Source organism: Drosophila novamexicana, unplaced genomic scaffold, assembly GCF_003285875.2.
Source record: "Drosophila novamexicana strain 15010-1031.04,08,12 unplaced genomic scaffold, DnovRS2.1 tig00000008-arrow-pilon, whole genome shotgun sequence".
Taxonomy (NCBI): domain Eukaryota; kingdom Metazoa; phylum Arthropoda; class Insecta; order Diptera; family Drosophilidae; genus Drosophila; species Drosophila novamexicana.
The window spans coordinates 5,267,679-5,293,120 of NW_020824765.1; the positions used below are offsets into that span (position 1 = coordinate 5,267,679).

The 25,442-nt window shown below is 41.3% G+C and overlaps 5 protein-coding genes across 8 annotated transcripts in view; 3 read left to right on the forward strand and 2 right to left on the reverse strand.

Moving 5' to 3' along the window:
- Positions 1–3,482, forward strand: part of LOC115757984 (GTP-binding protein RAD) — a 45,248-nt gene extending 41,766 nt beyond the window's left edge. Inside the window, exons 7-10 of one of the 2 annotated variants that reach the window (XM_030698477.1) lie at positions 1,463–1,643; positions 1,724–1,857; positions 2,103–2,219; positions 3,264–3,482. In XM_030698477.1, coding sequence (XP_030554337.1) covers positions 1,463–1,643; positions 1,724–1,857; positions 2,103–2,219; positions 3,264–3,410 — 579 coding nt within the window. In that variant the 3' untranslated portion in view covers positions 3,411–3,482. The remainder of the gene's footprint in view (positions 1–1,462; positions 1,644–1,723; positions 1,858–2,102; positions 2,220–3,263) is intronic. The other variant, XM_030698485.1, reaches the window with a different exon arrangement.
- Positions 3,483–4,518: 1,036 nt separating this feature from the next.
- On the reverse strand, positions 4,519–5,396 carry LOC115758008. The gene is made up of 2 exons (XM_030698508.1): positions 5,041–5,396; positions 4,519–4,977 (listed from the first exon to the last, which is right to left on the reverse strand). Exons 1-2 carry the CDS (start codon positions 5,053–5,055, stop codon positions 4,651–4,653), a joined length of 342 nt encoding a protein of 113 aa, XP_030554368.1. The 5' UTR covers positions 5,056–5,396; the 3' UTR covers positions 4,519–4,650.
- Positions 5,397–6,608: 1,212 nt separating this feature from the next.
- On the forward strand, positions 6,609–10,550 carry LOC115771810 (glucose-6-phosphate exchanger SLC37A2). 2 transcript variants are annotated; one of them, XM_030717691.1, is made up of 8 exons: positions 6,609–6,710; positions 7,757–7,960; positions 8,016–8,173; positions 8,237–8,817; positions 8,925–8,960; positions 9,113–9,326; positions 9,388–9,536; positions 9,597–10,550. In XM_030717691.1, the coding sequence occupies exons 2-8, from the start codon at positions 7,836–7,838 to the stop codon at positions 9,966–9,968; spliced, it is 1,635 nt and encodes a 544-aa protein (XP_030573551.1). In that variant the 5' UTR covers positions 6,609–6,710; positions 7,757–7,835; the 3' UTR covers positions 9,969–10,550. The 2 variants fall into 2 exon arrangements, with proteins under 2 accessions (XP_030573551.1, XP_030573557.1); XM_030717697.1 differs by lacking the exon at positions 8,925–8,960 and having other exon boundaries at positions 6,611–6,710.
- Positions 10,551–10,638: 88 nt separating this feature from the next.
- LOC115771796 (N-acetylglucosamine-1-phosphotransferase subunits alpha/beta) lies at positions 10,639–13,270 on the reverse strand. Of its 2 annotated transcripts, XM_030717678.1 has the most exons (3): positions 11,635–13,270; positions 11,473–11,565; positions 11,236–11,414 (listed from the first exon to the last, which is right to left on the reverse strand). In XM_030717678.1, the coding sequence occupies exons 1-3, from the start codon at positions 13,162–13,164 to the stop codon at positions 11,316–11,318; spliced, it is 1,722 nt and encodes a 573-aa protein (XP_030573538.1). In that variant the 5' UTR covers positions 13,165–13,270; the 3' UTR covers positions 11,236–11,315. The 2 variants fall into 2 exon arrangements, with proteins under 2 accessions (XP_030573529.1, XP_030573538.1); XM_030717669.1 differs by having other exon boundaries at positions 10,639–11,565; positions 11,635–13,267.
- Positions 13,271–13,673: 403 nt separating this feature from the next.
- On the forward strand, positions 13,674–15,527 carry LOC115758940 (V-type proton ATPase subunit S1). Its single transcript, XM_030699743.1, has 5 exons — positions 13,674–13,773; positions 13,855–13,969; positions 14,028–14,130; positions 14,195–14,456; positions 14,523–15,527. Exons 2-5 carry the CDS (start codon positions 13,884–13,886, stop codon positions 15,239–15,241), a joined length of 1,170 nt encoding a protein of 389 aa, XP_030555603.1. The 5' UTR covers positions 13,674–13,773; positions 13,855–13,883; the 3' UTR covers positions 15,242–15,527.
- The last annotated feature ends 9,915 nt before the right edge of the window (positions 15,528–25,442 follow it).

Below are 25,442 nucleotides of genomic sequence, written 5' to 3' on the forward strand. Positions count from 1 at the left end.
CAATCATAAATACCTTGACACACTCAGACACACGCCCAGACCAACTCGAAGAACGTGGTGTATGCATTTGGCAATCGTAAATTCCTGCCAAAATGCCGGATGTGCCTGGCGTTGCTTGATGGCTATTTTTTAGCCACACAAGTAACTGAAAGAATAAAAGTAGCCAACACTGTAAAATTCAGCGTCACTTCCGCCACACCCACTAGCACGCCTGTGTGGGCGCCCCAAAAAAAAATATACAAACAGTTTGCTGCTATTGCAGAAATGGCCATGACGATATAAGCTCGTAAGGTACTTAGGATATATGGTCTTTCGAAAAGCTATCGGTTTAGTAAAGAGCTAAAAATGAATTAAATCAGAAAGAGCATTAATCATACCTAAATACTCAACGTATTGACGTGTAAGTTCGGTTTTATGATGATATAGATAAATATCGAATCAGTTAAGAATTATTCATGTCCTATTAAACTAAGTTAGCTTGTAGGAAACCAGAAATAGTTACGATTAATAAGCTCTACAAAGACTTCTGTAAAGCCAGCAATCGATAATTTATCGAATCGTTGACAAGTACTTTATTTAAAAGATGATCGATAAGCTATCGAAGATATCGATAAGTAAGCAAATCTACACGAAATCAATAACTTTATTTAATTACTATTTATTTAATTAAAAAATTATCGATAAGCTATCGGAGGTGTCGATACGTAAGCAAATATAAGAAATCGATCAATTTATCGATAATTGGTCTATTTCCATATAGTTTCTTTGCAGGGACATCAATAGGTCGATAAACTTTCAATTAATTTAGAAGCTTTTAAGCTCTTTTTCTGCAGTTTTTAGAAAATTCTAGGCTAAATCGAATGTTGGGAATGCCCATATACAAGAGATTCCTTAAGCAAACCCCGACTGGCTTCTGATTTCTTCAAGTAGTTGCGGTAGCTGCCCCTTGAGTTTTGGCTGATGTCAAGTGCAACAAGGATTTGTTGCTTATGCAACTTGTCAGTTATGCAAAACAGCTGTTAATTTAGAGGCTTTAAAAAGGCACCTATTAGAAATTCAGAGAATCATTAAAAGTCGCGCTACAATTTCAAGGAAACTTTTGACATTTTTTGCCCGGCCCAGATGCAGAGACAGGAGACAGGATGCAGGAACAAGTTGAGCTACAGCCAACTCTCAACTTTGTGGCTCGTTATGAGGCAAAGTGGCCATAATTTTAATTTTTACGAGCATAAAGAAACGGAAAGCAACAAACACGAACGTACAGGCAGCAAGTCCTGCAGCAGGACACGGCAATGAGCTGGCGCTTTATGGCGTTGCATGCGGCGTGGCACTCGTAGTTGTTGGGCATTACCAACTTTTAATGTTGTCTTAAATTAACACACACACACACAAACAAATGCGCGCTTAAGCCATTTAAGAGTTTTGAGTTTAATTTGTAAAACTTGTTGAACCATTTTAACAGGAGGAACTGGAGCAGGCGGATGCATTTCTGGTCGTCTATTCCTGCATTGACAAGGAGTCCTTTACGCGTGCCAAGCAGATCTTATCGCGTTTGCAGGACATGGACTTGCTGCGCCATCGACCCACCATTTTGGTGGCCAACAAAATTGATTTGGCCAGATCACGCGCCGTCTCAGCGCAGGGCAAGTGCAGCCAGTGCGTGACTCTTGGCAATTTTCTAATTCCACACCGCCCCCCCCCCTCTCCCTCTTGACTCTTGCAGATGGTAAATGCGTGGCCTGCACCTTTGGCGCCAAGTTCATTGAAGTATCGGTGGGCATTAACCATAACTGTGATGAACTGCTCGCCGGCACTTTGACCCAGATACGCCTGAAGAAGGATCACAATCTATTGCAGGTGAGCGTAAATGGATTCCCAACGGAATCGACTCAATTGAGTGTCTTAGACTTTGGATGGTAGACTAGGTGTAACCAGCTCCAGTTTCAGTACAGTAGATGTTGTTCAACATCTTTAGTCATCATCTCTCGCCTTTGCCTTCAACACCTGAGCGCTTTTCACATTTGTAATTCACTCTATCTCTCTCTCTCTATCATTTATCTATGTACATTTTATGTGTGTAATTGTAACGATCGCTTTCGCAGCTGAATCCGAAAAAGTCGAAAGACAAAACTAAGTTTAAAGATAGCAAAGACAAGCACGTAGAGACTGTAGAAACTGATAAATGTCTGACACTGACTGATCTTAAGGCCGACGATGCGGTAAGTAACGCAGCCAACCAACTACGTACAGTTCTATGTGTACCTCCCCCCCGAAAAACTAGTCCCCCAGTTGTTACCCAGCGTATCTTAAATGTTATCCAAATTGCATGCAAAACCTAACTGTCTACAGCTTTGCGAATTTCTAGGTAATCTGAGCACTTCTAGAAAAAGCGAAAATCGTTTTTATTATCTAAATAGATTTCTATTTCTTTTGATAGACCTTAATTCTTTGATTAGACGTCTGAATTCCTTGGAGTGAAGCTTCAAACTAATGAGTATTAACAGTCGAGTGGATATATATGTATTTCGTCAGTCTGTCCACTCTTTGATTGCCAACAGACCATATTGATTGAGCAGAAATAAGGTTATTGTATAACAAAAATATTGACAGTCAACTCAACAATGACGAGGCTAAAAGCAAGTTTAGAAATATTACTGCAAAACCTTATTAAATCGGATTACTACTATGTCATATATTGTTTCTATAGGAACAATCGACAAATAACAAAACAACAAAAGACAAAAGCCATGTGTCTAACACGCCTTCAACTGTATAACCTTTAGACTAAAATCAAACTTTCGACAGCTAAATAAAAAAAAAATTGAGCAATTAAATAATTTTAAATATATCTTTGTTTTTCGACATGTTGAAGGCCCTGGAACTGCTCATATAGTGTAATTTCCCAGCATTATTTATATCTTCTTCGATCTCCAGCCCCCGGCATATTCCAAATAGTTTATATCCATAGTTTGTAGGTTTGCCAAAACGGAAATGTGTCGAGTGTGCAAACTGTGCAGAGTTTATCTCATGCATATCTTTGTTTGTTCCGTTCTTGTTTTGTTATTCCTTGTATATTATTTGCTGCTGTTTTCACATATTTCAAAACTAACCAAACACACAACCACAAACCCGGACTTTGGAGCGCAACCAAGTCGTTTAACGAGCCAGAATAAACTTATATGAAACTTAACATGCTAGCTTGTCAATTGTTGTGCCTGATAAAGACAAACTCTTCTAAAATGCGTAAATGCCATCGATTGCAGGGTCCCCGGGATGGCAGCTCGCCGGCGCATTGGTATAAGAGCCGCAGCGTAATGCTGGCCAGCATGAAGGCGCGACAGATGCTCACTTGGATACTGGGCAAGGAGGACTCCAAGTTCAAGCACTGCGAGAATCTGCAGGTGCTCTAAACACAAGCATATATGTATCTAACTGCATCGGCTCAACAATAAAAAACAAGTAAAACACCAAATAAATAATGCTTCAAGTTATGCGAGTATGTAAAATGTAAATGTATTTGTAATATGTAACTCTATGATAAAAAAAAAGAAGAATATGTGAATATTTATAAAACCAGCAAAAGAACCAGCTAAACATAACCTTAAAATGTAAACAGGTTTCGATATTTCGATGACCATCAACACACACTCACACACACACTGACACATACACAGCAATGTCCTTTAACTGTAAACAACATCAAAAGCCTGATAATCAAAAATTAAATGAAATTTAATGTAAAAACAAGTTAAGGAAGCGAGCAACTTTATGGAACCAAGCAAATGCAACAAAAACTATAAACTACGTAAATCTAATTTTCTAATTGATAAAACCAAAACTTTTTCTAAGCTTTGAGCTAAAAGTCAACTTTAATATATTTCCCATAAACTGTTTAGCAGAGATTAACTATTTACAACATACGAAAGCATGCTATCTAAATGATAAAGAGTTCTTCTGTTCTTTTTTATAAGATTTACATATATGTGTAGTGTAGTAGTACAGTGTAATCTCGTAAATCTCGAAACTTAGATGATTTTCAAAAGCTTAATTTCTTTGACAAGAGATTTGCGTACAAAACAAACACTTTAGAAACTGTCGGAAAACTTAGCATATTTCTTCTACTTCAGATACTTTAGATCCATTGAATTTTGTGTGTGTTTAAAATTTGTGTGTCTTCCATATATTTTGTATATACATATATATATATACATATACATATGTATAGAATATATAATAGTCCAGTATGGAAATCCATTGCAATGTAAGGAATTTGAGTGTCATCCACACAGAGTGAGGCGCAATGTGGACAAAAGCACAAACAATAATATTTGTAAATTAAAAAATCTCTAATTAGAATTGTTTATATGTGTGTGTATATAAGATTAATCACAATTGGATATTTTCAAAAAAAAAAACTATATATATATATATAAAAATAGAATTCCCCAAAAGTTCTACCATGTACTATGTATAAAAGCTCTAATAAAATATGTATTTAAATGTTAAATAATCAAATTTAACGTTGTCTCTTTTGTAATTTTAATTTAAAATCTAAATCTTTTGGTACAAAACGTTATGATAATGTCAGAAACTGATGCAGCTGATGAGTTGAGTATACTAAACTAGGCCCCCTTATTATGGGGCCAAATTTTAGCCAAACTGTTGAGGATTCTTCACCCGCCTGGCAACTTCACCGCGATAACGAAACAGAGGCCGAAATACATTTATCTCGGCCAGTTCCATATCATCGGCATTCTCGTACTCATTGGACAGATCGTCCACGGCACGGCGCAACCTGTTTAATGTGCGCTCAAATTTGTAGAGATGCTCAAGTTTCTGGTCGGGATTCAAATACGCAACATCTGCTACAGTGTCTGCACTCAGTCTTTGGCTAGGTTCAACAGAACTGTGGCGTTCCTGGGGATAGGCACAAGCCACTTCCAGGGTAACGAGGCACGCGACCAATTGCCAAATATGCTATTGATAGAGCGAGAGATCTATTAGAGCCTATTCAGCTGCATATTTAGCCGGCTTACTCACCTTGTAAGACATCATTTTGTTTGGCTTTAGATCTGTTTTAGTGTTAGGTGTACTACAATAGAGTTATTTTTTGTATAGTTGTTAGCTGATTGACGGCGGAATTGTAAGTGTAACTAATTGGTGGCCGAGCATTGCTTTTTATACAATTGAGAAATGGCTGCAAGTTGCTCTAATTAGCACCTTGAATTGTTCTAATTGCACACCTTGTTTTTCACATGTTAAGCCGATTGCAATATTTCCAGGAAATTAGCATGTCGCTATTGTGTTGTAATGTCAAAAAATCAGAGCATTCAACGGCCCTAGACTGATGTCGAGTCTAGGAAAGCCGAGTCATGTGAACTGCTTTTGTACTTTACAAATTCGAAATATTGTCACTGCAAACACAACTGACTAATGGTCAGCACTTTATTATTTTTCATCCGGTCGCGTGTCTGTCTCGTAATTAGCGCATGATCTCAACAGGTTGTGGACAACAATATAGACCCAAGCTGTCAAAATAAACAAGGTTGTCAACACGTGCACCGTTCGCAATATCTAAGCAATGCAATGGATAATTCGTATTTTTAGTCGATTATTCATTTGAATTTGAATTTGGAACGCGAGCGGGCAATATAAAAAATGTTTGTGTCCCTGGTAAATTACAGCCCCTTACCGGTTAAGAAGTTAACAGCAGACTTTACTTTCCCGCTTAACATTCTGTTATCAGCTTATAGTCGATATACCGGAAAAACAGACCGCGCGCATGAAATCAAAATTTTCCACGCAGAAGAAACGCAAAATAACTGAAGCATTAATTAAACAATAATCACTTGCGTTCTTCTCCAAAGAGAAGAAAATACCTTTCAACAATGAAGACAAATGCACTGAAATACAAAGCGAGCGAGCCTATGTTAAGCGAAAAATTTAATATTATTGAAAATTTGGCCAAGTTTGTGCAGAAACACACATCCGATGAAAAACAGGCCAATGAATTGCTTAAGATTATGTCTTCCCATGCAATAAAACTCCAGGAAACGGCCACATGTTAAATTGAAGAACAAAGCAGGAGGAACTAAGAGAATAGAAACTAACAATAAGTGGAATTTAGCTATAAGACTTAATCGGATAAGACAATCTTTAAGAATTGTTATTGCATCACTAAATATCTAAAAAGTTGTACATATGTATGCAAATGTATTGGTTTTTTTCTTTTTTTGTAAGACGAATGCAGAAACAACGGTAAATGGCTTCTACTTACAGATGCTGGCGATTGCTGTCTCCCTTCGGTACGCTTGCTTTAACTCGTTACTAGCTGCTATGGCTACCACTTGACACATCTTAAACACACCCATATCCCATATCACAATTAGTACACTTTTGATGGCAACGTTTTTAAAATTGAATATAGTTTTATGGTTTTTACGCGAACACTAGCTGCTCCTCACTGATTAATTGTATTGACATAAGATTAGACTATCGATAACTTGCAGCTGCCATTGACAGTGCCATTGTGAGTTTAACAGCATACACAACTGTTACTGCAACTAGCCAGTATTAACAACAACAACAGTCGACTTGGCAGTTCGCTTGTTCAGTTTTAAGAGTCGTTCGATTGAACATATTGCGAACGATTCGATATAGCTGTAGATGTGTTACGCTCTTTTGTTTATTTGTTTAATGTTCGTTTAACGGTAAAGTAAATAATAATTAAGTAATATTGATTCGAACTGACAGTTTGTAAGCATTGCGCTGACAGTTCTCCATTGTGCAGCAGCGGCAAAAACAGTCGCAGTCAAACGTCACGCTAACAACAAACAAAGAGTTCCTAATATCACTGAACAAACACACTACGTTGCAGTTTCATATTTCACATTTTATTGCCAGCGCAACAAAATTGAATATAATTTCTTTGTGATACGAATATTGTAGCCGGCGGTGATTCAGTTTGGACACTTGCCTCGCTTCCAGCTCGACTAACAACATATGTTTGTTTGTGTAGCGTCTGTGTGTGTGTGTGTGTGTGTTCGGTTCGTGCGCGCAAACTTGCGTATGTGTGCAAAAACAAAGTGCGATAAGGGAAAACGAATTCTTCAATCAAAACTTCATAGGAAACTAGCAGATAAAGAGCCTTCACTTTGCAACCGCAAGAGGCGAAAACCGCGAAAAGTTTTTTTTACATTATTAGCTACGCCAGCTCTACAGTGAGCGCTACCTGTTGATGAACACCCTACAAATACCTGCTTTTGGGTAAGGCTCAAGGTCTGCCTATACTCTTACAAAATCTCGGCCATAAAGTACACATATGTTCATGATCAGTATTAACAGACGACGAGTCGTTATAGTCAGGTACGTCTGTGTGTCGCTCAGTTTCTAAGCCGTCCTAAAGAAAGTTGTCGCTTTAGACCAGATGGGATTACCTTCTCATATAGCTGGATGTGAAATACACTTTGTTGTTTAGGATTTCTCCAACAAATGAGCAAAAGCTACAATCAATGTCGCTTAGCTATATCGTATAGCTTCTACAAATAGATAGATAGTAATATATACTTTACTTAATGATAACATTTCTGTGTCTCAAGTTATCTAAAAGAAACTTCTGAAATTATCTTGACTTCTGTAACATATAGCTGCCATGGGAAGGATATGAGATTGAAAAAAAAACCCATTGCAAATCTGTTATGTTCGTAAGAGTATTGAATATTCGGCAACCCAAAGCTAACTGCAACTCTTCATACAGCTAAATATAGAAAAAAGTAGCTACACGACCTGCCCCCTGGACGTGTGCAGCTGCTTTATAGAGAAGCTTGGGCTAGTCGATGAGACCGTCAGCTTCGAGAACGCGCAAAATGAGTAACAACTACAACGATATACCCATCGGGATACGCGTGCTGCAGAGCTTCTCGCGACAATGTCCGCGATTTCATGCGCGCAAGGAGCTGTGGTAAGAGACAATTAAGCAAATGTCAACAACTAGTTAAATTCTAAATTCGTTTCAGCTACAAGATGTCCATATTTTTGCTCACATTCCTTGCCTATGCCTGCTATCACATGTCCCGCAAGCCGATCTCTGTGGTCAAGTCCGTGCTGCATGGGAATTGCTCGAATACGCAGGCAAAGCTGCACGAGGCTGGCGATTGCGGCTATGCGCCATTTGGTAAGTTTGGGCCTAGCTCTTGAGCATATTTCGTGACTCACTTAACCCGCTTTCTTTGAACAGATGGCTCCGACTCGAAGACGCTCTTTGGCATGCTGGACTCGGCCTTTCTGTTCTCCTACGCCATTGCCATGTTCATGTCGGGCTTCATAGCGGAGCGCGTCTCGTTGCGCTATTTTCTGTCCATGGGCATGATTATGACGGGCGTGTTCACCTATCTGTTCGGCCTGGCACGTACATCCAATATACACAGCCTCAGCTACTTTATATTTGTGCAAATCTTTGCCGGCATATTCCAGACCACAGGCTGGCCGGGCGTCGTCACGCTGGTGGGACGTTGGTTTGGCAAAGAGAAACGCGGCCTGATCTTTGGCATTTGGAATAGCCACACGTCCATTGGCAATATTCTAGGCACACTAATTGCGGCGCACTATGTGGAAAAGGATTGGGCCCTGTCCTTCGTTGTGCCTGGCATTATCATTGGAGCTGTGGGCTTTTTGCTCTTTCTGTTTCTGGTTGATCAGCCAGAGATTGTTGGCTGTTATCCACAGCATGTCACACAGGAGCGTCGCAACGTGGCCAATGAATCGGATGTGGACCATGACGATGATGACGATGAGGAACAGGCGCGTCACACCGAAGCCGTAAGTATTTATTGTTCTCGCTTTCAGCAATTGTTGCTTGCATTTTTTATTTTTTATTTAAATAAAATACACACTCATCTCAATTAATTTGCCGTATGCCTGCGCAGTTTTATGCTCAGTCCGTTTATGCCGCCCAACAAACCGTAAGTGCATGCATTCCACATTTGTCTTTTCCATGTGTCGTACGCTTCTGTGTTTGTTGCGCCTCTTCAGCTAATTCTTTATAAATCTGTATTATATGTCCGATTAGTTTTGTTCTTCTGCTGATATAGATAACATAAATCTTTACCTGCAGGATCAGGTTAGCTATCGCCCAGCGCCCACCGAACGCACCCCCATCTTGTCACGGCAGCCGTCTAGGGAACGCCCAGCGGGACACGGTCGTCCCATTAGCTTGGTTGATGCGCTCTATATACCCGGCGTGGTTGAGTTCTCGCTTTGCCTGTTCTTCACCAAGCTGGTCAGCTATACGTTCATGTACTGGCTGCCGCTCTATATACAGTCTTCCAGTGAGTCAATTCTTGAAATATGATTTTTCTGCTCATTTATGTATACATTTGTTTCGTTCAGGCACCTTGGGTCCAGAACTGTCCGCCGATCTATCCACGCTGTTTGATGTGGGCGGCATATTGGGTGCCATAGCCGCCGGCTATGTATCTGATCTGACGGGCATGTCGGCCACAGTGTGCACAGTGATGTTGTTCTTTGCGTCGCCCATTGTGAGTTATATTGAAATTTAATCTGTATACATATGTACTTGATGTATTGGCTTATTCCAGCTGTTAATGTATCAACAGTATGGCGCATTGTCTGTTACAATTAGCGTGCTTCTGCTCATCATTGTGGGCATCTTTGTGAACGGGCCGTATGCATTAATAACGACCTCGGTCAGCGCTGAACTGGGTCAACACAGCTCCTTGGAGAGTAATTCGAATGCCCTGGCCACGGTTACCGCTATTATAGATGGCACGGGCTCCATTGGCGCGGCAGTGGGTCCGCTGCTTGCCGGTTTGATCTCCAGCCACAGCTGGCAGAATGTCTTCTATATGCTCATCGTGGCGGACATCATTGCCATGCTGCTGCTCATGCGTCTGGTCGTCAAGGAATGCACCACGTTGCGACGCTCAACGACCCGCATTCGCATAGAATAGCAGCGGGTGAATTAATTTTATTCTATCGGAATTTAATATTATCATATGTACATATAGCATTGTATTATATGCATGCACTCACACACATTTGCCCGCATGCATCTGTGCAGACTTATGTGTGCGTGCATGTCCAGCTCGCATTAGCTATTTTAATATAACACTATTTCTATATATGTGTGCATGTTTAAGTACTGTGTGCTTGTTTATTCGAGAGCATATCACTTGTTTTTCTGAACCTACATACTTAGTTTTATCTGCGTTCGTTTTTTATAGCTATTAATACTGAATGTGTAACGCACCAGACGCCGAAATCTTTACCATATTTATTATATGCATGTAAACATTGGCGGACGAGCTATACGAGTTAACAGTTTTATCTATATATATAAATATATTTTATACCGCTGTGTGTGTATGTATATCAGAGTCTCCTCGTTTTAAGTGCCGAAGAAATATACATATATATATATAATATAATAGTTAAGGCATATTTACACTGATATGTAAATACAGTTTTCGTACACTTTTCGTACCAATAAACTAAGACAATGCCGTATACGAGAATTGTCTAACTAAAAACTATCGAACAGACTTCTTTAAGCCACTGTAATGTAAGATAGCTCCTGTAAAGTAACGCTGTCAAGATTAACAGTACAAATAGAAAAGTATGTTAAAAGAGATTTGAATGTGACATAGAGCGAAAGCTGAACAAGAAAAGCCATTTAAGTTGTGGCTGGAAACAAAATTTAAGTTGACGAGTTAAATTTAATTTAACAGCACATTAGCTAATCGAGCGCTTTACTAGTAGTTTTAATGAGTAAATGCTTGGTTATGTTTAAAATTCTATGTATATTATTATTTTTAATCTCAATCTGTTGACTTTTTAGCCTCAGTAGCGAAAAAAGAAACCCATCTGAGAGAAATTTCACTTTACTACGCTTAAAATTAGCCTCATGATTGCGCTTAAATAAGATACAGTCTAGGTAGACCTTAACTAAAACTAGATTTCCCCTATAAATGGCGCTAAAATGGCGACGATCTCAAAGCTTACAACTTATCACAACATTGAAATGAAAAACAAATCATACAACCTTAATATCAGCGTGTTCTATAGACGCTGCACACAGCGACGCACTATCTTGGCCTTATGTTGGCACAGCAGACGGAGTAGAAAGATGATGAGCAGCAGGCTAACGCCATAGCCGACGACGAGAACGGCGCGTTTGCGTCGCCGCCAACGTTGATAGTCGTTCCAGGACACGTAGCGATTGCGAAATTGTGGAGGCAGTTCGAATTTGCTGCGTCGCGGAAAGAAAGATAAATAGAAATCCTCGAGCAGATGACGCACTAGCTCGTTATCCTCGCCACGCTTAACATCCAGGTTGTCGTTAATGCAATTGAACTTGCGCGGATTGCGACGCATGCGGTCGAGCGCCTCAACGACTTCTGTCAGATTTGAGGTGAGCATCATAAAATTGCTGTGCGAGGCGCGTTTTGGACTCACATGGTAGCGATACCTGGAGCGGACGCCAAAGTTGGCGCTCAAAGCCTCCGCCAGCAGTGGACAGCGGTAGACTAGCTCGCGGGTAATTGTGGGCTGTGCAGAGGGCGAGAGAGAAAATTATAAATGCGACTGAAATAGAGCCTGGATTAGATAATAACTCACCAAATTGGAGTCTTCGTAGCGCTCATATACCAGCGTCGAGTGAACTATTTTATTATCTGTTGCAGCATCATGGCCCAGGTTATGCGTACAGTTCTGGACCACCTCCTCGAAGTAACGCATGGCTGACCAGTCCAGCGGCGGTGGATAGATGCGCGTCAAGCACGTGCGCACCTCGCGATCCGACCATGTGCCCGAGCCATCCGTATCGAACTCATCAAAAATCTGCTCCACGCCCAGCGACTTTGTCTCGCTCATGAGAAACGAATAGTAGGCGAAGGCGAACTGTAAATCTGTGGCCGCACGGAAACGCTGATGGGCCGTTTGGCGCACCTGCTGCTCGAAGCGCTGCTGCATAGCCTCGACAATGTCGCGCTCTATGAGAAAACCCACGTGCGCCAGCACATGACGCGCCTTGAAGCCATAGACGCGATTCAGCAGCATATTGGTGGCAATCAGCGAGTGCGAGTAAATGTCTGTGGAGGATTTGAAGTCCTCCTTGTGCAGGAGATTGCTGCGGCTGGTACTGCTGCTCATCGCGCTGCTGGCGTCCAGCTCGGGATTTAAAGACTTCAGCTTATCTTTGTTGAAGCGTTCCACAATGCGACGCAACTCCTGCAGTGTAGACACATTTCTATGACGCATCAGCTCCTTGAAATTAGTGGAGCTGCGTTTAAAAAGCTGTTGCAGACCCATATTGGGAAACTTATGAACGCCCACATGTCCCACAGGCACGGGCACATCGGGCACGCTATGCAGGTCCTCTTGCAACTGCCCGGCACTCCCGGTTCCACTGTCGGTGCAGTCGCCACCATCAAATTGGCATGCATCAATGTTGCAGTGGCGATCACAGGCGCCATCGCCTATGTACGTCCAGGGACAGTCCACGGCGCAATCGGGCACCATCCATGCCTGATAAACGCGCACGCCCTCCGCCTCCGTATACAAATCCTCCGGATAGAGCGGAGCACCCAGAAAGATGTCATCGTTCAGATACAAAAAACGTTTAGATAGCTTTGGTATGCGATGGAGGAATGTTTCAATGGCTGCGCTGGAAAACGTTGGCAGTTGTTCGGGATCCGGTGCGAGCACCTCGTGCGGCACCACAGTCACACGTTCATAGTTGAGATCCAGCCAACTGGGTATCTGGCCATTGGTCACAATGTAAACGTGCCGTATCCAGCTGGCGTGCTTCTCCAGCGAACGCAACGAGTACTTTAGCTCATTCTTGTCGTCGAAGCGCGACGGATCATAGCTGGCATCGTAGCGTCTAATGGACTCAATAAAATCCGGATCCGAACCGTTTACCCAAGTGTAGACGGCATCAATGGGCGCACAATGCGTTTCGCCGTAGTAGCTACTATCGTGACCATTCGAAGTCGCCAGCAACTGCTGTCCAGCCAGCCACAATATTACGCATAGTGCTCCAAATACGGCTAAGTAAACCAACTTGCGGCGCGATTGCATTTTAAGCCGATAGATTTTCTCAATTGTACGCCGCATCCGCCGATGCCAGCGGCGTCGCAGACGCATTTCGTACACCTGTTAAGCTCTACATCGCCACACTTTTCGTGCACTTTAATTAATAAACTGTGTTTATTCCGCACGTAATTTACCTTAGAGAAGAAAAAAGATTGATTTTAAGTCGGTTTTTAATTAGTGGTGGTCGTCTTAGAATGATAAGTTGGTGCATGATAAATGCAAGTACATCGATAGTATCGATGACAACTTTCGCAAAGACACAAATATTGCAGCTTGCAAGTACTTTACTATATAGCATATTAACTTTTTAATATGCACCTTACACTTATTTTGTACACGTCTAATATCTAATATCCAATATCATTACAAAATCGCGCCAAGCATATATTACAGGTCATACCCCTTGTTTCGATTTCTTAACCAGTGCTGCTTAATGCCGTTTTGCAGTGCGCCCGCGAGCTACAGTTTTTAGCATCGTTGTGACTGCCATGCCTATCGACTGTAATATCGACTTAACCCATTCGCTATCGGTCAGCTGGTCGACCATCACATGACCTGTCATATGAAAACTTTTTCACTCTGACAGCGCAAATCGACATCGGGCCGTGCAAATCGAAAAACTTGTTCACATTTTTCGTTTGTAGTTTTTCTTAATTTTTGGTTGGTTTATTTTAATACTTGTGTTTAATTATGTTCAATTGTTGATTTTACTTTTGTTTCGTTTTAATTTCGTGAATGTAGTGCGTCCACGTAGCGAGCCAGGCAACAAAATGTTGTGGAAGTCGCTGATTGCGTTGTGCGTCATTGGAGTCGCCTTGGGCGAGCAGACGCCCGTTTTTCTCTGGGGTGCCAACAGGTGGGTGCTTATTAAACCGTTCAAATCGTAGCCATATATTACTTCTATTACTTGACAGCCCCACGAAGCCATCGCTGCGCACAGTGCCGCAGGCAGAGTTTGGAGAGCAGCTGGCGGCATTGCTGAAAGATCACATGGTTGTGGCCTTCGAGGAAAATGGCGTAAGTCCAGTGCAAATAACAGTGTAAAAACTGTTCTTCAGCAGAAGGTCTCTCTTTTATCTAGCTGAGTAACAAGGATTTCCTGTGCTCAAATGGTGAGGCGCAGTCATGTTACGCTCAGCTACAGAGCGTAAGCCCCAAGACGTACTACACCAGCGTAGAGAATCCCTCCGAGGCACTGCGTGCTGCAGCTGAAAAGCGCGAGCACAACAGCATCGATGCCAATGGTCAGCTGGTGCATCCCGTCAAGTGTGAGGTGGGCACAGCCCATTTTGTTTCCTTTGAGGATGTGTCCGAGACGCGTGCTGCTACGCTCCAGTCACATGGTACGCCCTGGCAGCTACTAACTCATGCATATATGTAGGCTAATTGATATTTACCTTCTTGAACAGACTCCGCGATTGCCGCTATCAGCAAGCAATTGGTCGGCTGCAAGGTGGCTTATCTGTATTTGGCTGCGCCAGCTACGGCACCCACTGTGCAGCGTCGCGTGCGTCGTTGGACCGCAGCAGAGACGAGTGGCTACAGATTCTACAGTGGCAATCAGTTTGCCATCAGCTTTACGGATGTTAAGTACATTAACGAAGGAGCTACTACGACAACCACACCCTTAAAGGTTAGTGGTATAACCGTAAACAATGTCACCGCCAACATCAAGTTCTCCGTGGCACTGCACACCGATGCCGGGAAGGACATCACCTTTGATGTCAGCTATAGCAGCGTCGATGGTTATTATACAGTAAGCAATGCGGCATATGGCGGCGAGACATTCCGCACGCCTGGTGTCAATGCGCCCACAACGTTCTCTTATGCCTGCGGCAATGCGACCTGGTATACGCCAGCCAAGGAGAATAAGGCCAATGCGCTCGCGTGGAGCTCACTGCAGCTGCAGGCGCCATTCAGTCAAACAGCCAAGGATAATTTTGCGTTCGATGATTCGTGGGACTGTGTTGGCTTCGTTACGCCCGGCATATTGATGGGTCTGTTTGTGATTGTCATTCTGCTGGTGATTGTCTTTTTGGGCCTGTGCTGGATGATGGATATCAAGACAATGGATCGCTTCGATGATCCCAAGGGCAAAACTATTACGATTAATGCTAGCGCCGAATAAGCAGCCAGCTGTGTCTGCATTAATTCATTGTTTTTTTCTGATTGTTTTTCTGCATCGTTTAATGTGCATAGATATGTATCCGTATATTCAATATTCATTCCTACCTTCAGCTACGCATAATATGTAATCAATTCAATACTTAAACAATTACATTATACAAAAAAAACACACAAAAAAAATGTCAGGAAATTAGCAGCCACAATTTATAAGTCATACTCTGTACAATTTACGCCCACAAAGGTGCGCTGCGGCGGATGCGGCCATGTTCAGCATCAGAAAACCACACGTGTGCCCAGCCCCCGCTACACACCTTTGCAGCCGTAAATTATTAACGAATTATTTTATTATTTTGCTTGCAACGACTGCTGCTTCATTTGATAAACTTTAATGCAGTATTTTGTTTAAGTTCGTAAAGAAATGCACAAAACTACTTATAAAGACGCACATTATGCTCTGTGTGTGTGTGTATGTATGCGACTGTGTGTGTGTGTGTTACGCAATTGTTTAATTCTAAGCGTTCTTTTTATGTTATGCCCCTGTATGATAATATATCATTTATGTACCTCACCCTGCGCGATATGTATGCGAAACACAAGCTCCCAAATAAAGTTTTTCAATTGTTTTACAAACATACCAACAAAAAAAAAAACAACAACAACAATAATCCGTATCCGTATCGACTTAATTGAATTCCCACAGTTGCCAGCGTAGCCCAAAAACTCATAAATACAAATCAAAAGTTTTATGAAAATTTATTGACTGTGCCTCTTGCCACATAGCTGCTGCTGCTGCTGCGGCTGGCTGCTGCCTCTCAACTTCACATAAGGATTAAAGATATATATGGCATAGCTGGTATGAATGTGAATGTGCATGTGTGTGTGTGAGTGTGTTCGTGTTGATTGTTTGCAAAAACTTTCGAGTCTAAAATAGTTTTACGTAACACTTTACGCTTGGCTTCTCAGCTCTCTGCAGAGCATTTCGGCTTGTGACCTGCAACTTTCATTAAGTTGTTTAGCAGGATGCTCAAAAAGCATTGTTTATGACATTTTAATCTCTTGTTTATCCGCTTGACTTTATCTCAGTGTCAGCAAACTGACCAACCACCCACCCTCCCACGGCCCAAGGTTTCACTTGCTTTGGCAGAAGTAACAATATGTTTGTTTTAAGGCCTTGCTCGACTGCTAGATGACCTGTTAGTGTACATTGTTCTTATATTATATTTGTATACTAGCGGGCATTATTTATCCCAATATATAAAACTTTTCGTCCTGGCTTACTCTATCCTTTTTGGTTCAAAGAGAGCACTTAGATGGAGTTTTGAGAATAACGACGCGCAAGTGGGTCTAAACGAGGATCACAGTTTATATGAAGCATAGTTAAAAAGTTCTGCTTTAAAAATATGATGTGCACTGAACTAACAAGCGAGAAATCACCAGTTCAACTCAAGGGGCAATTGTCAATTAATTATTTGCATATATTAAGCTATACTAATAAAATAAAAAGCAAATTTTTCGAAAAGAACTCAATTTGTTAGTGAGGAGAGACAATTTAGATAAAGGGAGATAATTAGGAGCAACATTTACTAGGACGCAACAGGAACAACTGGGTCCGTTGAATGTGTGAAAAACCCGGGCAAGATCTTTGTGCACATGACAGTTTTGATGCTAAAATTTCGATTATAATGTATTGCTAATAAATAGATGGCGTCGGGGTTGGGAGTGGAGTGAATGCGTGAACAATTGATGACTATTAGAGCGATTTTGTATATTTTTGAAGTTGACGTGAATTACACAAACAATTTCGGTATCAAACCGGCGACGCCATGATGTGACATATAAAATAGCCGTTGTTTGTTTTCATTATGATTATTGATTGGCAAAACGGAGCAGGAGAGATGAGGGCGGGGCAGGGCTCGATTGATATGTGGTGATAGTTTTGTTGGCACGCGGACAACGTCGCGACAGGAAACTCTCGTATATATATATGCATTTATTTCCGTAGCAAACAGGACCTTTTACTCAAACGTTAAATACATCGAAATGTTTAGGTTTAATGATGCTGAAATTTGGTAAGAGATCTGTTACGTTGGCAAGTTAAGCCGCGTAACTTAAACTTTAATATGCCCGGAGTTTATGTAAATAATGAAAATATGAACATAAAGAGCCACGCTTAAAGAGTTTATTAAAACCAACAAAGTTACTGTGTGTTGCCCCATATACTTAGAAAGTTGCCCAAACTTTGCATACCCTACATCTGCTGGGTATCGCAAACTTAGCAGCTGGCGCTAAAAAGTATGCTACACAAGCCGTCAGCTCACTCGGTGCGTCCGGTTGTCCGCGTTGGCAAGGAACCCAGTTGACTGCACCAAGTGCCGTGCGCTTAACTTTTTTGTTGATGTGTTTCCTTGTTTTTTGTTTTTTTTGTTATTAAGGGCATAATGTAAATGTTAAGGGTATAATGTTTTTGCGCTAATGTATGGCACAAGCAGATGAAAGCAAATCCAACCACAAAGCATATAAATTCCTGTTTGAGGGCGACGAACCGAATCGATCTAATCACAGATACTCTTAAATTAGATGCTGAACGAATTTATGATTTGTTTGAGTACTCGCATATCAATGTCAATAAATATCGATTTTAAAATAAGGTTTTTTAGGCATAAGTCGAGGACATGCCAAATGCTAGATGTATGTTCTCGTAAAGTATATAAATAGCAAGAATATTTTATTATTCGAATATCTGCTGATAAAGCTCATGTTAAAGGGCAAAGTCATGTGCTTAAGTATGTACACACCTTTGGAGGATAATAAAGCTCTGACCATGTTACAAAGAGCGGACATTAAGCATCGAGAAGGGCTGCACAGCCGCTGCATATTGCAGTGTGCAGCTTATGAGAGTATCTGCTAGTCGTTCACTCCCGACTAGCGCACTCTTACTGGTTTTTTTTTTTTGTTGCATTTGAAACAGGTCAGTGCGTCATGCACACCAAATGAGCATATGAACCACTCCGGCCCGATGCCCTGGCTGGCTTATTTGGCTGGCAGCACCAAAAAACTTGCGATGCCAAACAAAGTGCAACGCCGCCTCGCTGCACTCCTTCAGACAATCTCCAGTGCCCACGCCCATAACGGCGCCCACTCTTTAGCTCTTTAGCTGGCGGGTCTGCTTGGGCTATGAAAAACAGTAATTATGCATAAGTCAACACGCGGCGCAGCGTGGCGGCATTCGTAATGAACTCCACTCAAAGCCAAACGAGCACTTTGCCTCTGCAGCAGAACCTACCCAAGCCCATCTCACCCAACCTTTACCCATTTACCCCATTTCAGTTTCTTCATTACGCGCCAAGTTCAAAAGTTTTTGGCTGCCGAAAATGTCACCAACTGCAGAGTCGCCGGCTAACAAACAGCAAAAAAAAAACACACAAAAATAAAACTTGTCTGAAAGTTTCTGGGACTAGCCAAAGTGAAGCCAAGTGGCAACTATGTAGGAGTTGTTATATACATGTATTTATATATAGTGGTATATATAGTGGTATATATGTTTGACTGCGTCGCATAAGTAACCAGGGCAACAGTTGAAGCTGAAAGCCGCAAATGCCCTGCTGTGCCGCAGCCGCAGCCCGTAATAAACACAGCGTGGCAACAAATTGCAACATTAGAAGTGAGCACTGGGCATTAGAATGGGCATGGGAAGGGGGCTTGGGGCAGGATTGCAGGACGAAATGTAGCAGTGAACAGTGCAGTCAACAGTTTGGAACATGTGTTTTATTCGGCTTGGCGCTTAATGCACCTAAATGCAGTTAGCAAAGTTTTTGCGAGCTGCAAATTGTCATTAAGTTGACCACATGGTCAAGTTGCACGAGTCAAGGGGTGCCGGTGAAGGGAGGGGGGAGTGGCAGGGGACTTACTGGTTGGCAGAGTCAAATCATTAGCGCTGCCAAAGCCGAAGTCAAACAATGAAAAGCGCCGGCAGGCAGCACCAGTTAATGATGGCATTTGTGTGCAGCAAGAAACCTAACTAGTCCCCGCTCTTTTTCTACGACTACCCCCCGCCTTCACCCCCCTCGCCCTACCGGTGTTTTAGCCTAAGCCGGTTGCCTAGCACTGCAAGTCTCATTGCACTGCCAGCTGAGCTGCTTATCTGCGCTAAGTGCTTGCGGCCTGGTTGCGGGCCATGTTTAACTAATACCTATTTTTGGAGAGGCAATGGGCGTGGCCTAATGAAGTCATTTGTGAACCAGACCTGGCCTCATTGAAATGCTTTCGAGTGTGAGCGAGCGTTTAACCCTTTTTGTTGATGCCCTATCAGTTTTTGGAATGAACTCCCCGGTCTATACCAAAGCTGTTCCAGCTCCACTTGCCACATAACCCAAAAGGTCATCTAAAATCCAAGCGGTATGCACATTGGTCAGCTCAGGCGGACAGAAATTAATTAGTTGTCATTTTTAACAATTGAGCGTGACAAGAGGATATTGTGCCCGGACCTGGTTACGGCTCCCAGCTACTGTCTCCTAGCTGCTGGCTCATGGCTGCTGGCTCATGGCTGCCCGGAGTTGGGCACTGACAAATGATGTTGGCGCTGTGTGACGTGTGACAGATAAGTGCCGAAAAAGGTTTACAACTTTTGCCAAATGCCATTTGTTATTGATGTCGGCTATCCGCCCCGCCATGCCGCCATGCCGCCATACTTACCCGCAGCCAAATGTGTACAAATGAAAGTTATGTCGAAAGTTTTCAACTAGCCGGCAATTAGGCACATTGCGTATACGACACCTCGGGCCAGGCTCCCTAATGACACGCCATGAGATAACGTGTGGCAGCCACAAATCAGCTAACTGTCTTCGCAACAGCGCGTTGCATGCAACGTTTCATTTGAGTTTCGGTCGCAGCGCTTCGCATTTATTTGCACCCTCTGACTCTGTCTTCTCTCATTTTAAACAGCTTTTAAAGACTTTACTTAACCCGGCTTTATTTGTAGCTTCAGATTTTAGACATCACTTTTTCACACTGGCTAAAAAACAAAAAGCTGCAATCAAAGTTTTCGGCTCATATAACTCGAGCTTGGTAAATGGACTTCAAACTAAAAATTAAACTAAGTCCGGAAGAGCCTAACTTTCCTAAAAGTATGTAAGACTTCCTAACTTGCGGATGGTATTTCGAAAACCGCCGAAACAAGTGTTCATTACATTTTTGTATAGAGCTCAAAATTTCGCAGGAAAAAAAGCGTCTTATTAATTTTCTACAGTTGAAATTGGAGTTATTATATGCCCATTCTGTAAATATCATATTACATTTTAACTACCTTTCTCTTACGGCTTGGTCTTTTTGTTGTTTATCAATCAGCCAGTCAGCCTTTTGGGACAAAAAGTTTTATTGAATTTGCTCAGTCAATCAGAAACTGGCGATAATAATTAAGAGCTTTACATTGCCATTGGAATTGGGTGGTGTCTGTTTGCCAATTGCTCGCAGCCCATTTAAATATTTACTTTTAGTCTCACTCACGAAATGCCTTTGATACACACACTTAAATAGACTACTAAATCCTAAACTAAAACCCAACTATTGCAGCAATTGTTTTAATTTAATTTCTATTTCAGCTTTGATTACCTAATAAAGTAATTCAAACAAGAGGTTCTAGTCGGGAGCTCCCGACTAGGGGATACCCTGAACCCTCTTCTTCCAACATCAAATGCATATATATTCTATTTTAGAAGCTATCTGTCAAGGTTGGTGACTCTAGCGCTTATTATTTACCAAAGTTGCCCAAAAAACAGGATGTCGATATCGATTTTTATCGATTGCTTGGAAACGGAGTAAGTTATCAATTATCGGAAACTCGATCTGCGCGGGAACTAGGAGGACCTACATCTAAAATTTCAAGTCTCTAGCTCTTATAGGTTCTGAGATCCTTGCGTTCATACATACGGACAGACGGCCAGACGGACAGACAGACGGACATGGCTATCTCGTACTCGGCTATTAATGCTGATCAAGATTATATATACTTTATGGGGTCGGAGATGCTTTCTTCTGCCTGTTACATACATTTGGATTTTGTACAAATACAATATACCCTTATACCCATTTTTAAAGGGTTCAGGGTATAAAAATTTGTATTTAGTTGATTATCTCTTACGTCGATTGCCTTTTAACAGACATTTATACATGCTTATTCGCATGCTCTATCACTTTTGTGGTTTCTCCCTATTTTTCTCTCTTCCCTAGAAGAATACCCTTAATGTTCGGCATAAGATACCTAGGAAACAAATATGCTTTACAATAAAATGATAGTTAGCAATAAATGTAAAAAATAAATGATATTATCAATTTTAATTGATATGTTATTTTCAAAATTCAATAATTTTAATGTTCTTGCGGGCTTTCATTCTCGTAATCTATTGTGTATAAAGGGCAGAATATTTTTATGGAAATGTGTGATGTTTTACAGGCGACTTCAACTACTTTATGTATTCATATTCTTGACCAACAGCAACTGCCGAAAGCATCTATATATGTCCGTCTATATGTCTACTTAAAAAAATTAATTAATAAAAAAATAATTCGCATATTGGAATCTTTTCTGAAGCCGTAGCACTCTGATTTACTCTTAAAATATCGTTATCTCTTAGGTAAAAAGCGATATAAATTCTTAACTCTCACAAATAAAATCATATGTATAAGATAATAAGCATTAAACGGTCGGTCGGCCGGACAGCTAGATGTATATGTCCCACAACTTTTCACTTTGGTAACAATTACGATTAACATTTTTCTGCTAACCTGAATTGTAATTAATTTTGTGCTTAATATAAGCAGAGTTTTGTAAATATAGGCAGCTTGCTTAAATTACGGTTTAAATAGTTGCTGGGATAAAAAAAAACAATGAAGCATGTCTTTTATGCAGCTGTGCATTTCAGCTTGAGATATTAATACTGCAATAGCCAGAGACTTGGCTCGGGAATTAACGTGGGTTGCCCGGCAACCAGCTAAGCAATTGAAAGCCCGTGGCAATGGCAAACAAATCCCGAGATTAGTAGCTGAACTAAGCCAAGGCGTTGGCTGGCCAGCAGGACGAGGCGGGCCAATTAGTAAACTGGCTGAAAGGAACGAGTATTATGCGAGTATTGGATTGTAATGCGCAGTGCTTCGGGCCGAAGGGTGGCTTAGCTGGTGGAGAAAGCGCTTCGGGTCAGGTTAATGTAAATGCCAAGCAGTGGCAGCTGCAGCAGCACAGCTAATTGAAAGTGAACGAGCCAGCGGGAGAAAGGGTATTTGATTTGGCATATCTGACGCACAGTGCATTAGGCTAAAATCCCGAAATTTATGGCAAACGGCAAACAAAAGAGGGCGAAAATTAAAGTCAACGTCAAAGCCAAAGCCGATTAGATGCTTACCATGTTAGACATGAAGAACGACAAGACAAGTGTGAAGTAGAGAGGGGTGAAGAGGGTTGCAGAGGCATTGTGATGCCAAATGTGCAAATAAGTAGCATAGGTGTATCTATGTGTGCCAAAGTAAATACATATATTTATATTGACACACATGCGGTCACAGGCAGATAGAGTGCATTTTTATGTAAATATGGGAGGCATGCCACATATATATATATTCACAAATATATACATATATCTTTGTGTAAGAGTAAAGTGAAAATGCGTAAAAGGGCGACACCAGGCACATATTTGCATAGCCTGCTTTTGGGGGGCGCACCCACACACTGAATGCGATTTAAGGACTTGCCACGAGCTGCCTTTCGATTTGCTTGTTTTCGCTTTTCATTTTCTATTTACGGCTTGACAGACTCGCAGATGGAGACATCAAGTCACGTAGCTATAAAGCCCAGAGAAGAGAGAAGAAAAAACACAAGAAGGAAAGGCTAGCTTCGGTAACCCGATGATTTGATGCTCTTGCACACATGTGGACTTTTACAACAAATTTGTTATATTTAAGCCACATGTTATAGTAGTCCGATTTGATACAACTATGCAGATATTTGAAAGACAACTTGTATAAGGATAACTTGATATTTCAAAACAAAAAAAAACAAGAACTTAGTTTGCAAAATAAGACAGATATATTAAAGGAACCTCGATCACAATGAGTTTAGAGACATCTTCTTCTTCCTGTAACACACTTCATGTTACAAATACAGTACCCTCTGGCAGGGTAGATAAACACATGCCTGTTACATTGGCTCAGACCCCGCAACAGCCAGGCGCAGCCATGTGTTAGTGATTGGAGATGGAGCCCAAACAGCGACTGGAGCTGGGGGAGGCACATGTGTTTGCAAATCATATTCAATATTTTGTTTGCCCCAGCAACACAGCTAACTACACGGCACAGCTCCTGCCACGCCTCCTTCACCCAAACGACCCTCTCCCCGACATTCTCAAAATTCCAGTTTAAACCTTGTTGCAGTTGTTGTACTTACATTTGATTGCATTTGCCCTACACAACTTGAACTTTGCTTGTTTTTGGGGCTCGGTGCGCGTTGTTTGCCAAAAATTTGCCCAAGTTTTGCAACTTAATCATCGTGCGAGGGGGGGAGGCGGGGGGATTCGGGGTAATGGGAAAGGATAGAATGAGGCAAGCGCAACCTGGTTACAGTGCCCGGACAGCCGCCTGCCACGTGCCAGCGCCATCTGTTGTTGGGGGCGGGCAAAGTTTTCACATTAAAAGCATTTCATGCCAACAAATTGGGAAATGAGTTTAGGCTTACGCATTTTCTTACACACTTGCAACTGAGTTTTCCTCTAGCTCTTTATTTTTATTGTTTTCTTTTTATTATTTTCCTGTTGCTCAGGTGAAAGTCAAAAGCGAAAGTTGCAATGCACGGGGCGTGGCCCTTTAATCAACTTTTATTCTCTTTTATTGCAATTTAAATTGAAATTCAGCAACATTTTGACCATTTTATGTTTGGGCTCATCTTATGCAATTCAACTTGCTCGTCTCGAATTTTGTTTTGATAGGAAAAACAGTTTTGCAGTTTTTAGTTTCACAGTCTGCAAGCTGAAAAAAGCACGATATATTATCCAAACAATTGCAAACCAAATTGTGCATAAAGCTGACAAAAGCGCCCTATGAAAAACACTGAAAACTGCTTTGTATACCCCAAAAGAAAGTTAGCCAGAAATGTTATAAATGCTTTTCAGGATTCGCTTGACTATTCGTGAGATAGAGAGAGTAAATTAAATATTTAAATATATATCTTCTATACATCCATCGAATCGAATAACCTATGTCTGAAAAGCTTATCGGAAAATGTCTCAGGTCGCATTCTTGAGCTCAATTTTATTGTGGCTTTAATTGATTTTAATGCCTATTATAAAATTACTTATTCATGGTAGATGTATATGTTTAGTATAAAGTTATGTATAAAGTATATGAATAGCTTTTCAAAAGATCTTACATCATACCTGAATTTATATAAAGTTAAAAGAAGTTATCTAAATAAATCAAATATATGAGGGTATTTAATGTTCAGCATCCGCCGTCTCACCTATTCCATATTGAAAGAGTTTAGTTTTGGAGTTGAGCTTGAAGTGAGCTTGAACTCAGCTCAGTTGAGAATTTTATATAATTCCTATATGTGAAGATGCGCTTGAGCATTTTATAGTATTTTGCTATACAGCTGCATATTGCAGATTTTTGTATAGAACAGAGGTATGAAAACAAGAACAAAAAAAAAACATGTTCAATCGCAGCTTAGATGCCTTTTCAGCTTTGTATGCAACTGAAAGAAGTTGTTGTTGTTCTTAGAGCTGTTGTTGTTGTTGTTGTTCACAGTTGTTGTTGCTTTTATACGACTCTGGCTGGCAAAGCTCATGCCGTGTGCATTTTGTAGTCGAACTCGTTCTTTTATCGCGCCGTGTCTGCCTCACTTTTGTCGCATTTTCCACTTGCTTGCTTGCGAGCACAAACACACACACACACACACACACACATACACACAGACATAGCGAGGTAAAAGGGCCAACGCCATTGTCAATTTTTATATGAAAATGACCAAGCATCATATTTCTATGTGTGTGTGTGTGTGTGCAGTATTGTTGCTGTTGCAGGCTCAGTTGCTGCTGCTGCTGTTGCTGCTTGTTCATGCTGCTCAATTCCAGTTAAGAGATAAAATTTTTATGACATCACTTTTCTTTTTCATTATTTATTTGACCGAGCAGCATCGCTGCTGCTGCTGTTACCCCTGACAA

Coding starts and splice junctions, on each gene's coding strand:
- LOC115771796 (XM_030717669.1), bottom strand. CDS start 13,164: ATGCGTCTGCGACGCCGCTGGCATCGGCGGATGCGGCGTACAATTGAG. Junction 11,566..11,634: donor GCTACGAAGACTCCAATTTG/GTGAGTTATTAT, acceptor CCCTCTGCACAG/CCCACAATTACCCGCGAGCT.
- LOC115771810 (XM_030717691.1), top strand. CDS start 7,836: ATGAGACCGTCAGCTTCGAGAACGCGCAAAATGAGTAACAACTACAAC. Junction 8,174..8,236: donor TTGCGGCTATGCGCCATTTG/GTAAGTTTGGGC, acceptor TTCTTTGAACAG/ATGGCTCCGACTCGAAGACG. Junction 8,961..9,112: donor TTTATGCCGCCCAACAAACC/GTAAGTGCATGC, acceptor CTTTACCTGCAG/GATCAGGTTAGCTATCGCCC.
- LOC115758940 (XM_030699743.1), top strand. CDS start 13,884: ATGTTGTGGAAGTCGCTGATTGCGTTGTGCGTCATTGGAGTCGCCTTG. Junction 13,970..14,027: donor TTTCTCTGGGGTGCCAACAG/GTGGGTGCTTAT, acceptor ATTACTTGACAG/CCCCACGAAGCCATCGCTGC. Junction 14,131..14,194: donor TGGCCTTCGAGGAAAATGGC/GTAAGTCCAGTG, acceptor TCTTTTATCTAG/CTGAGTAACAAGGATTTCCT.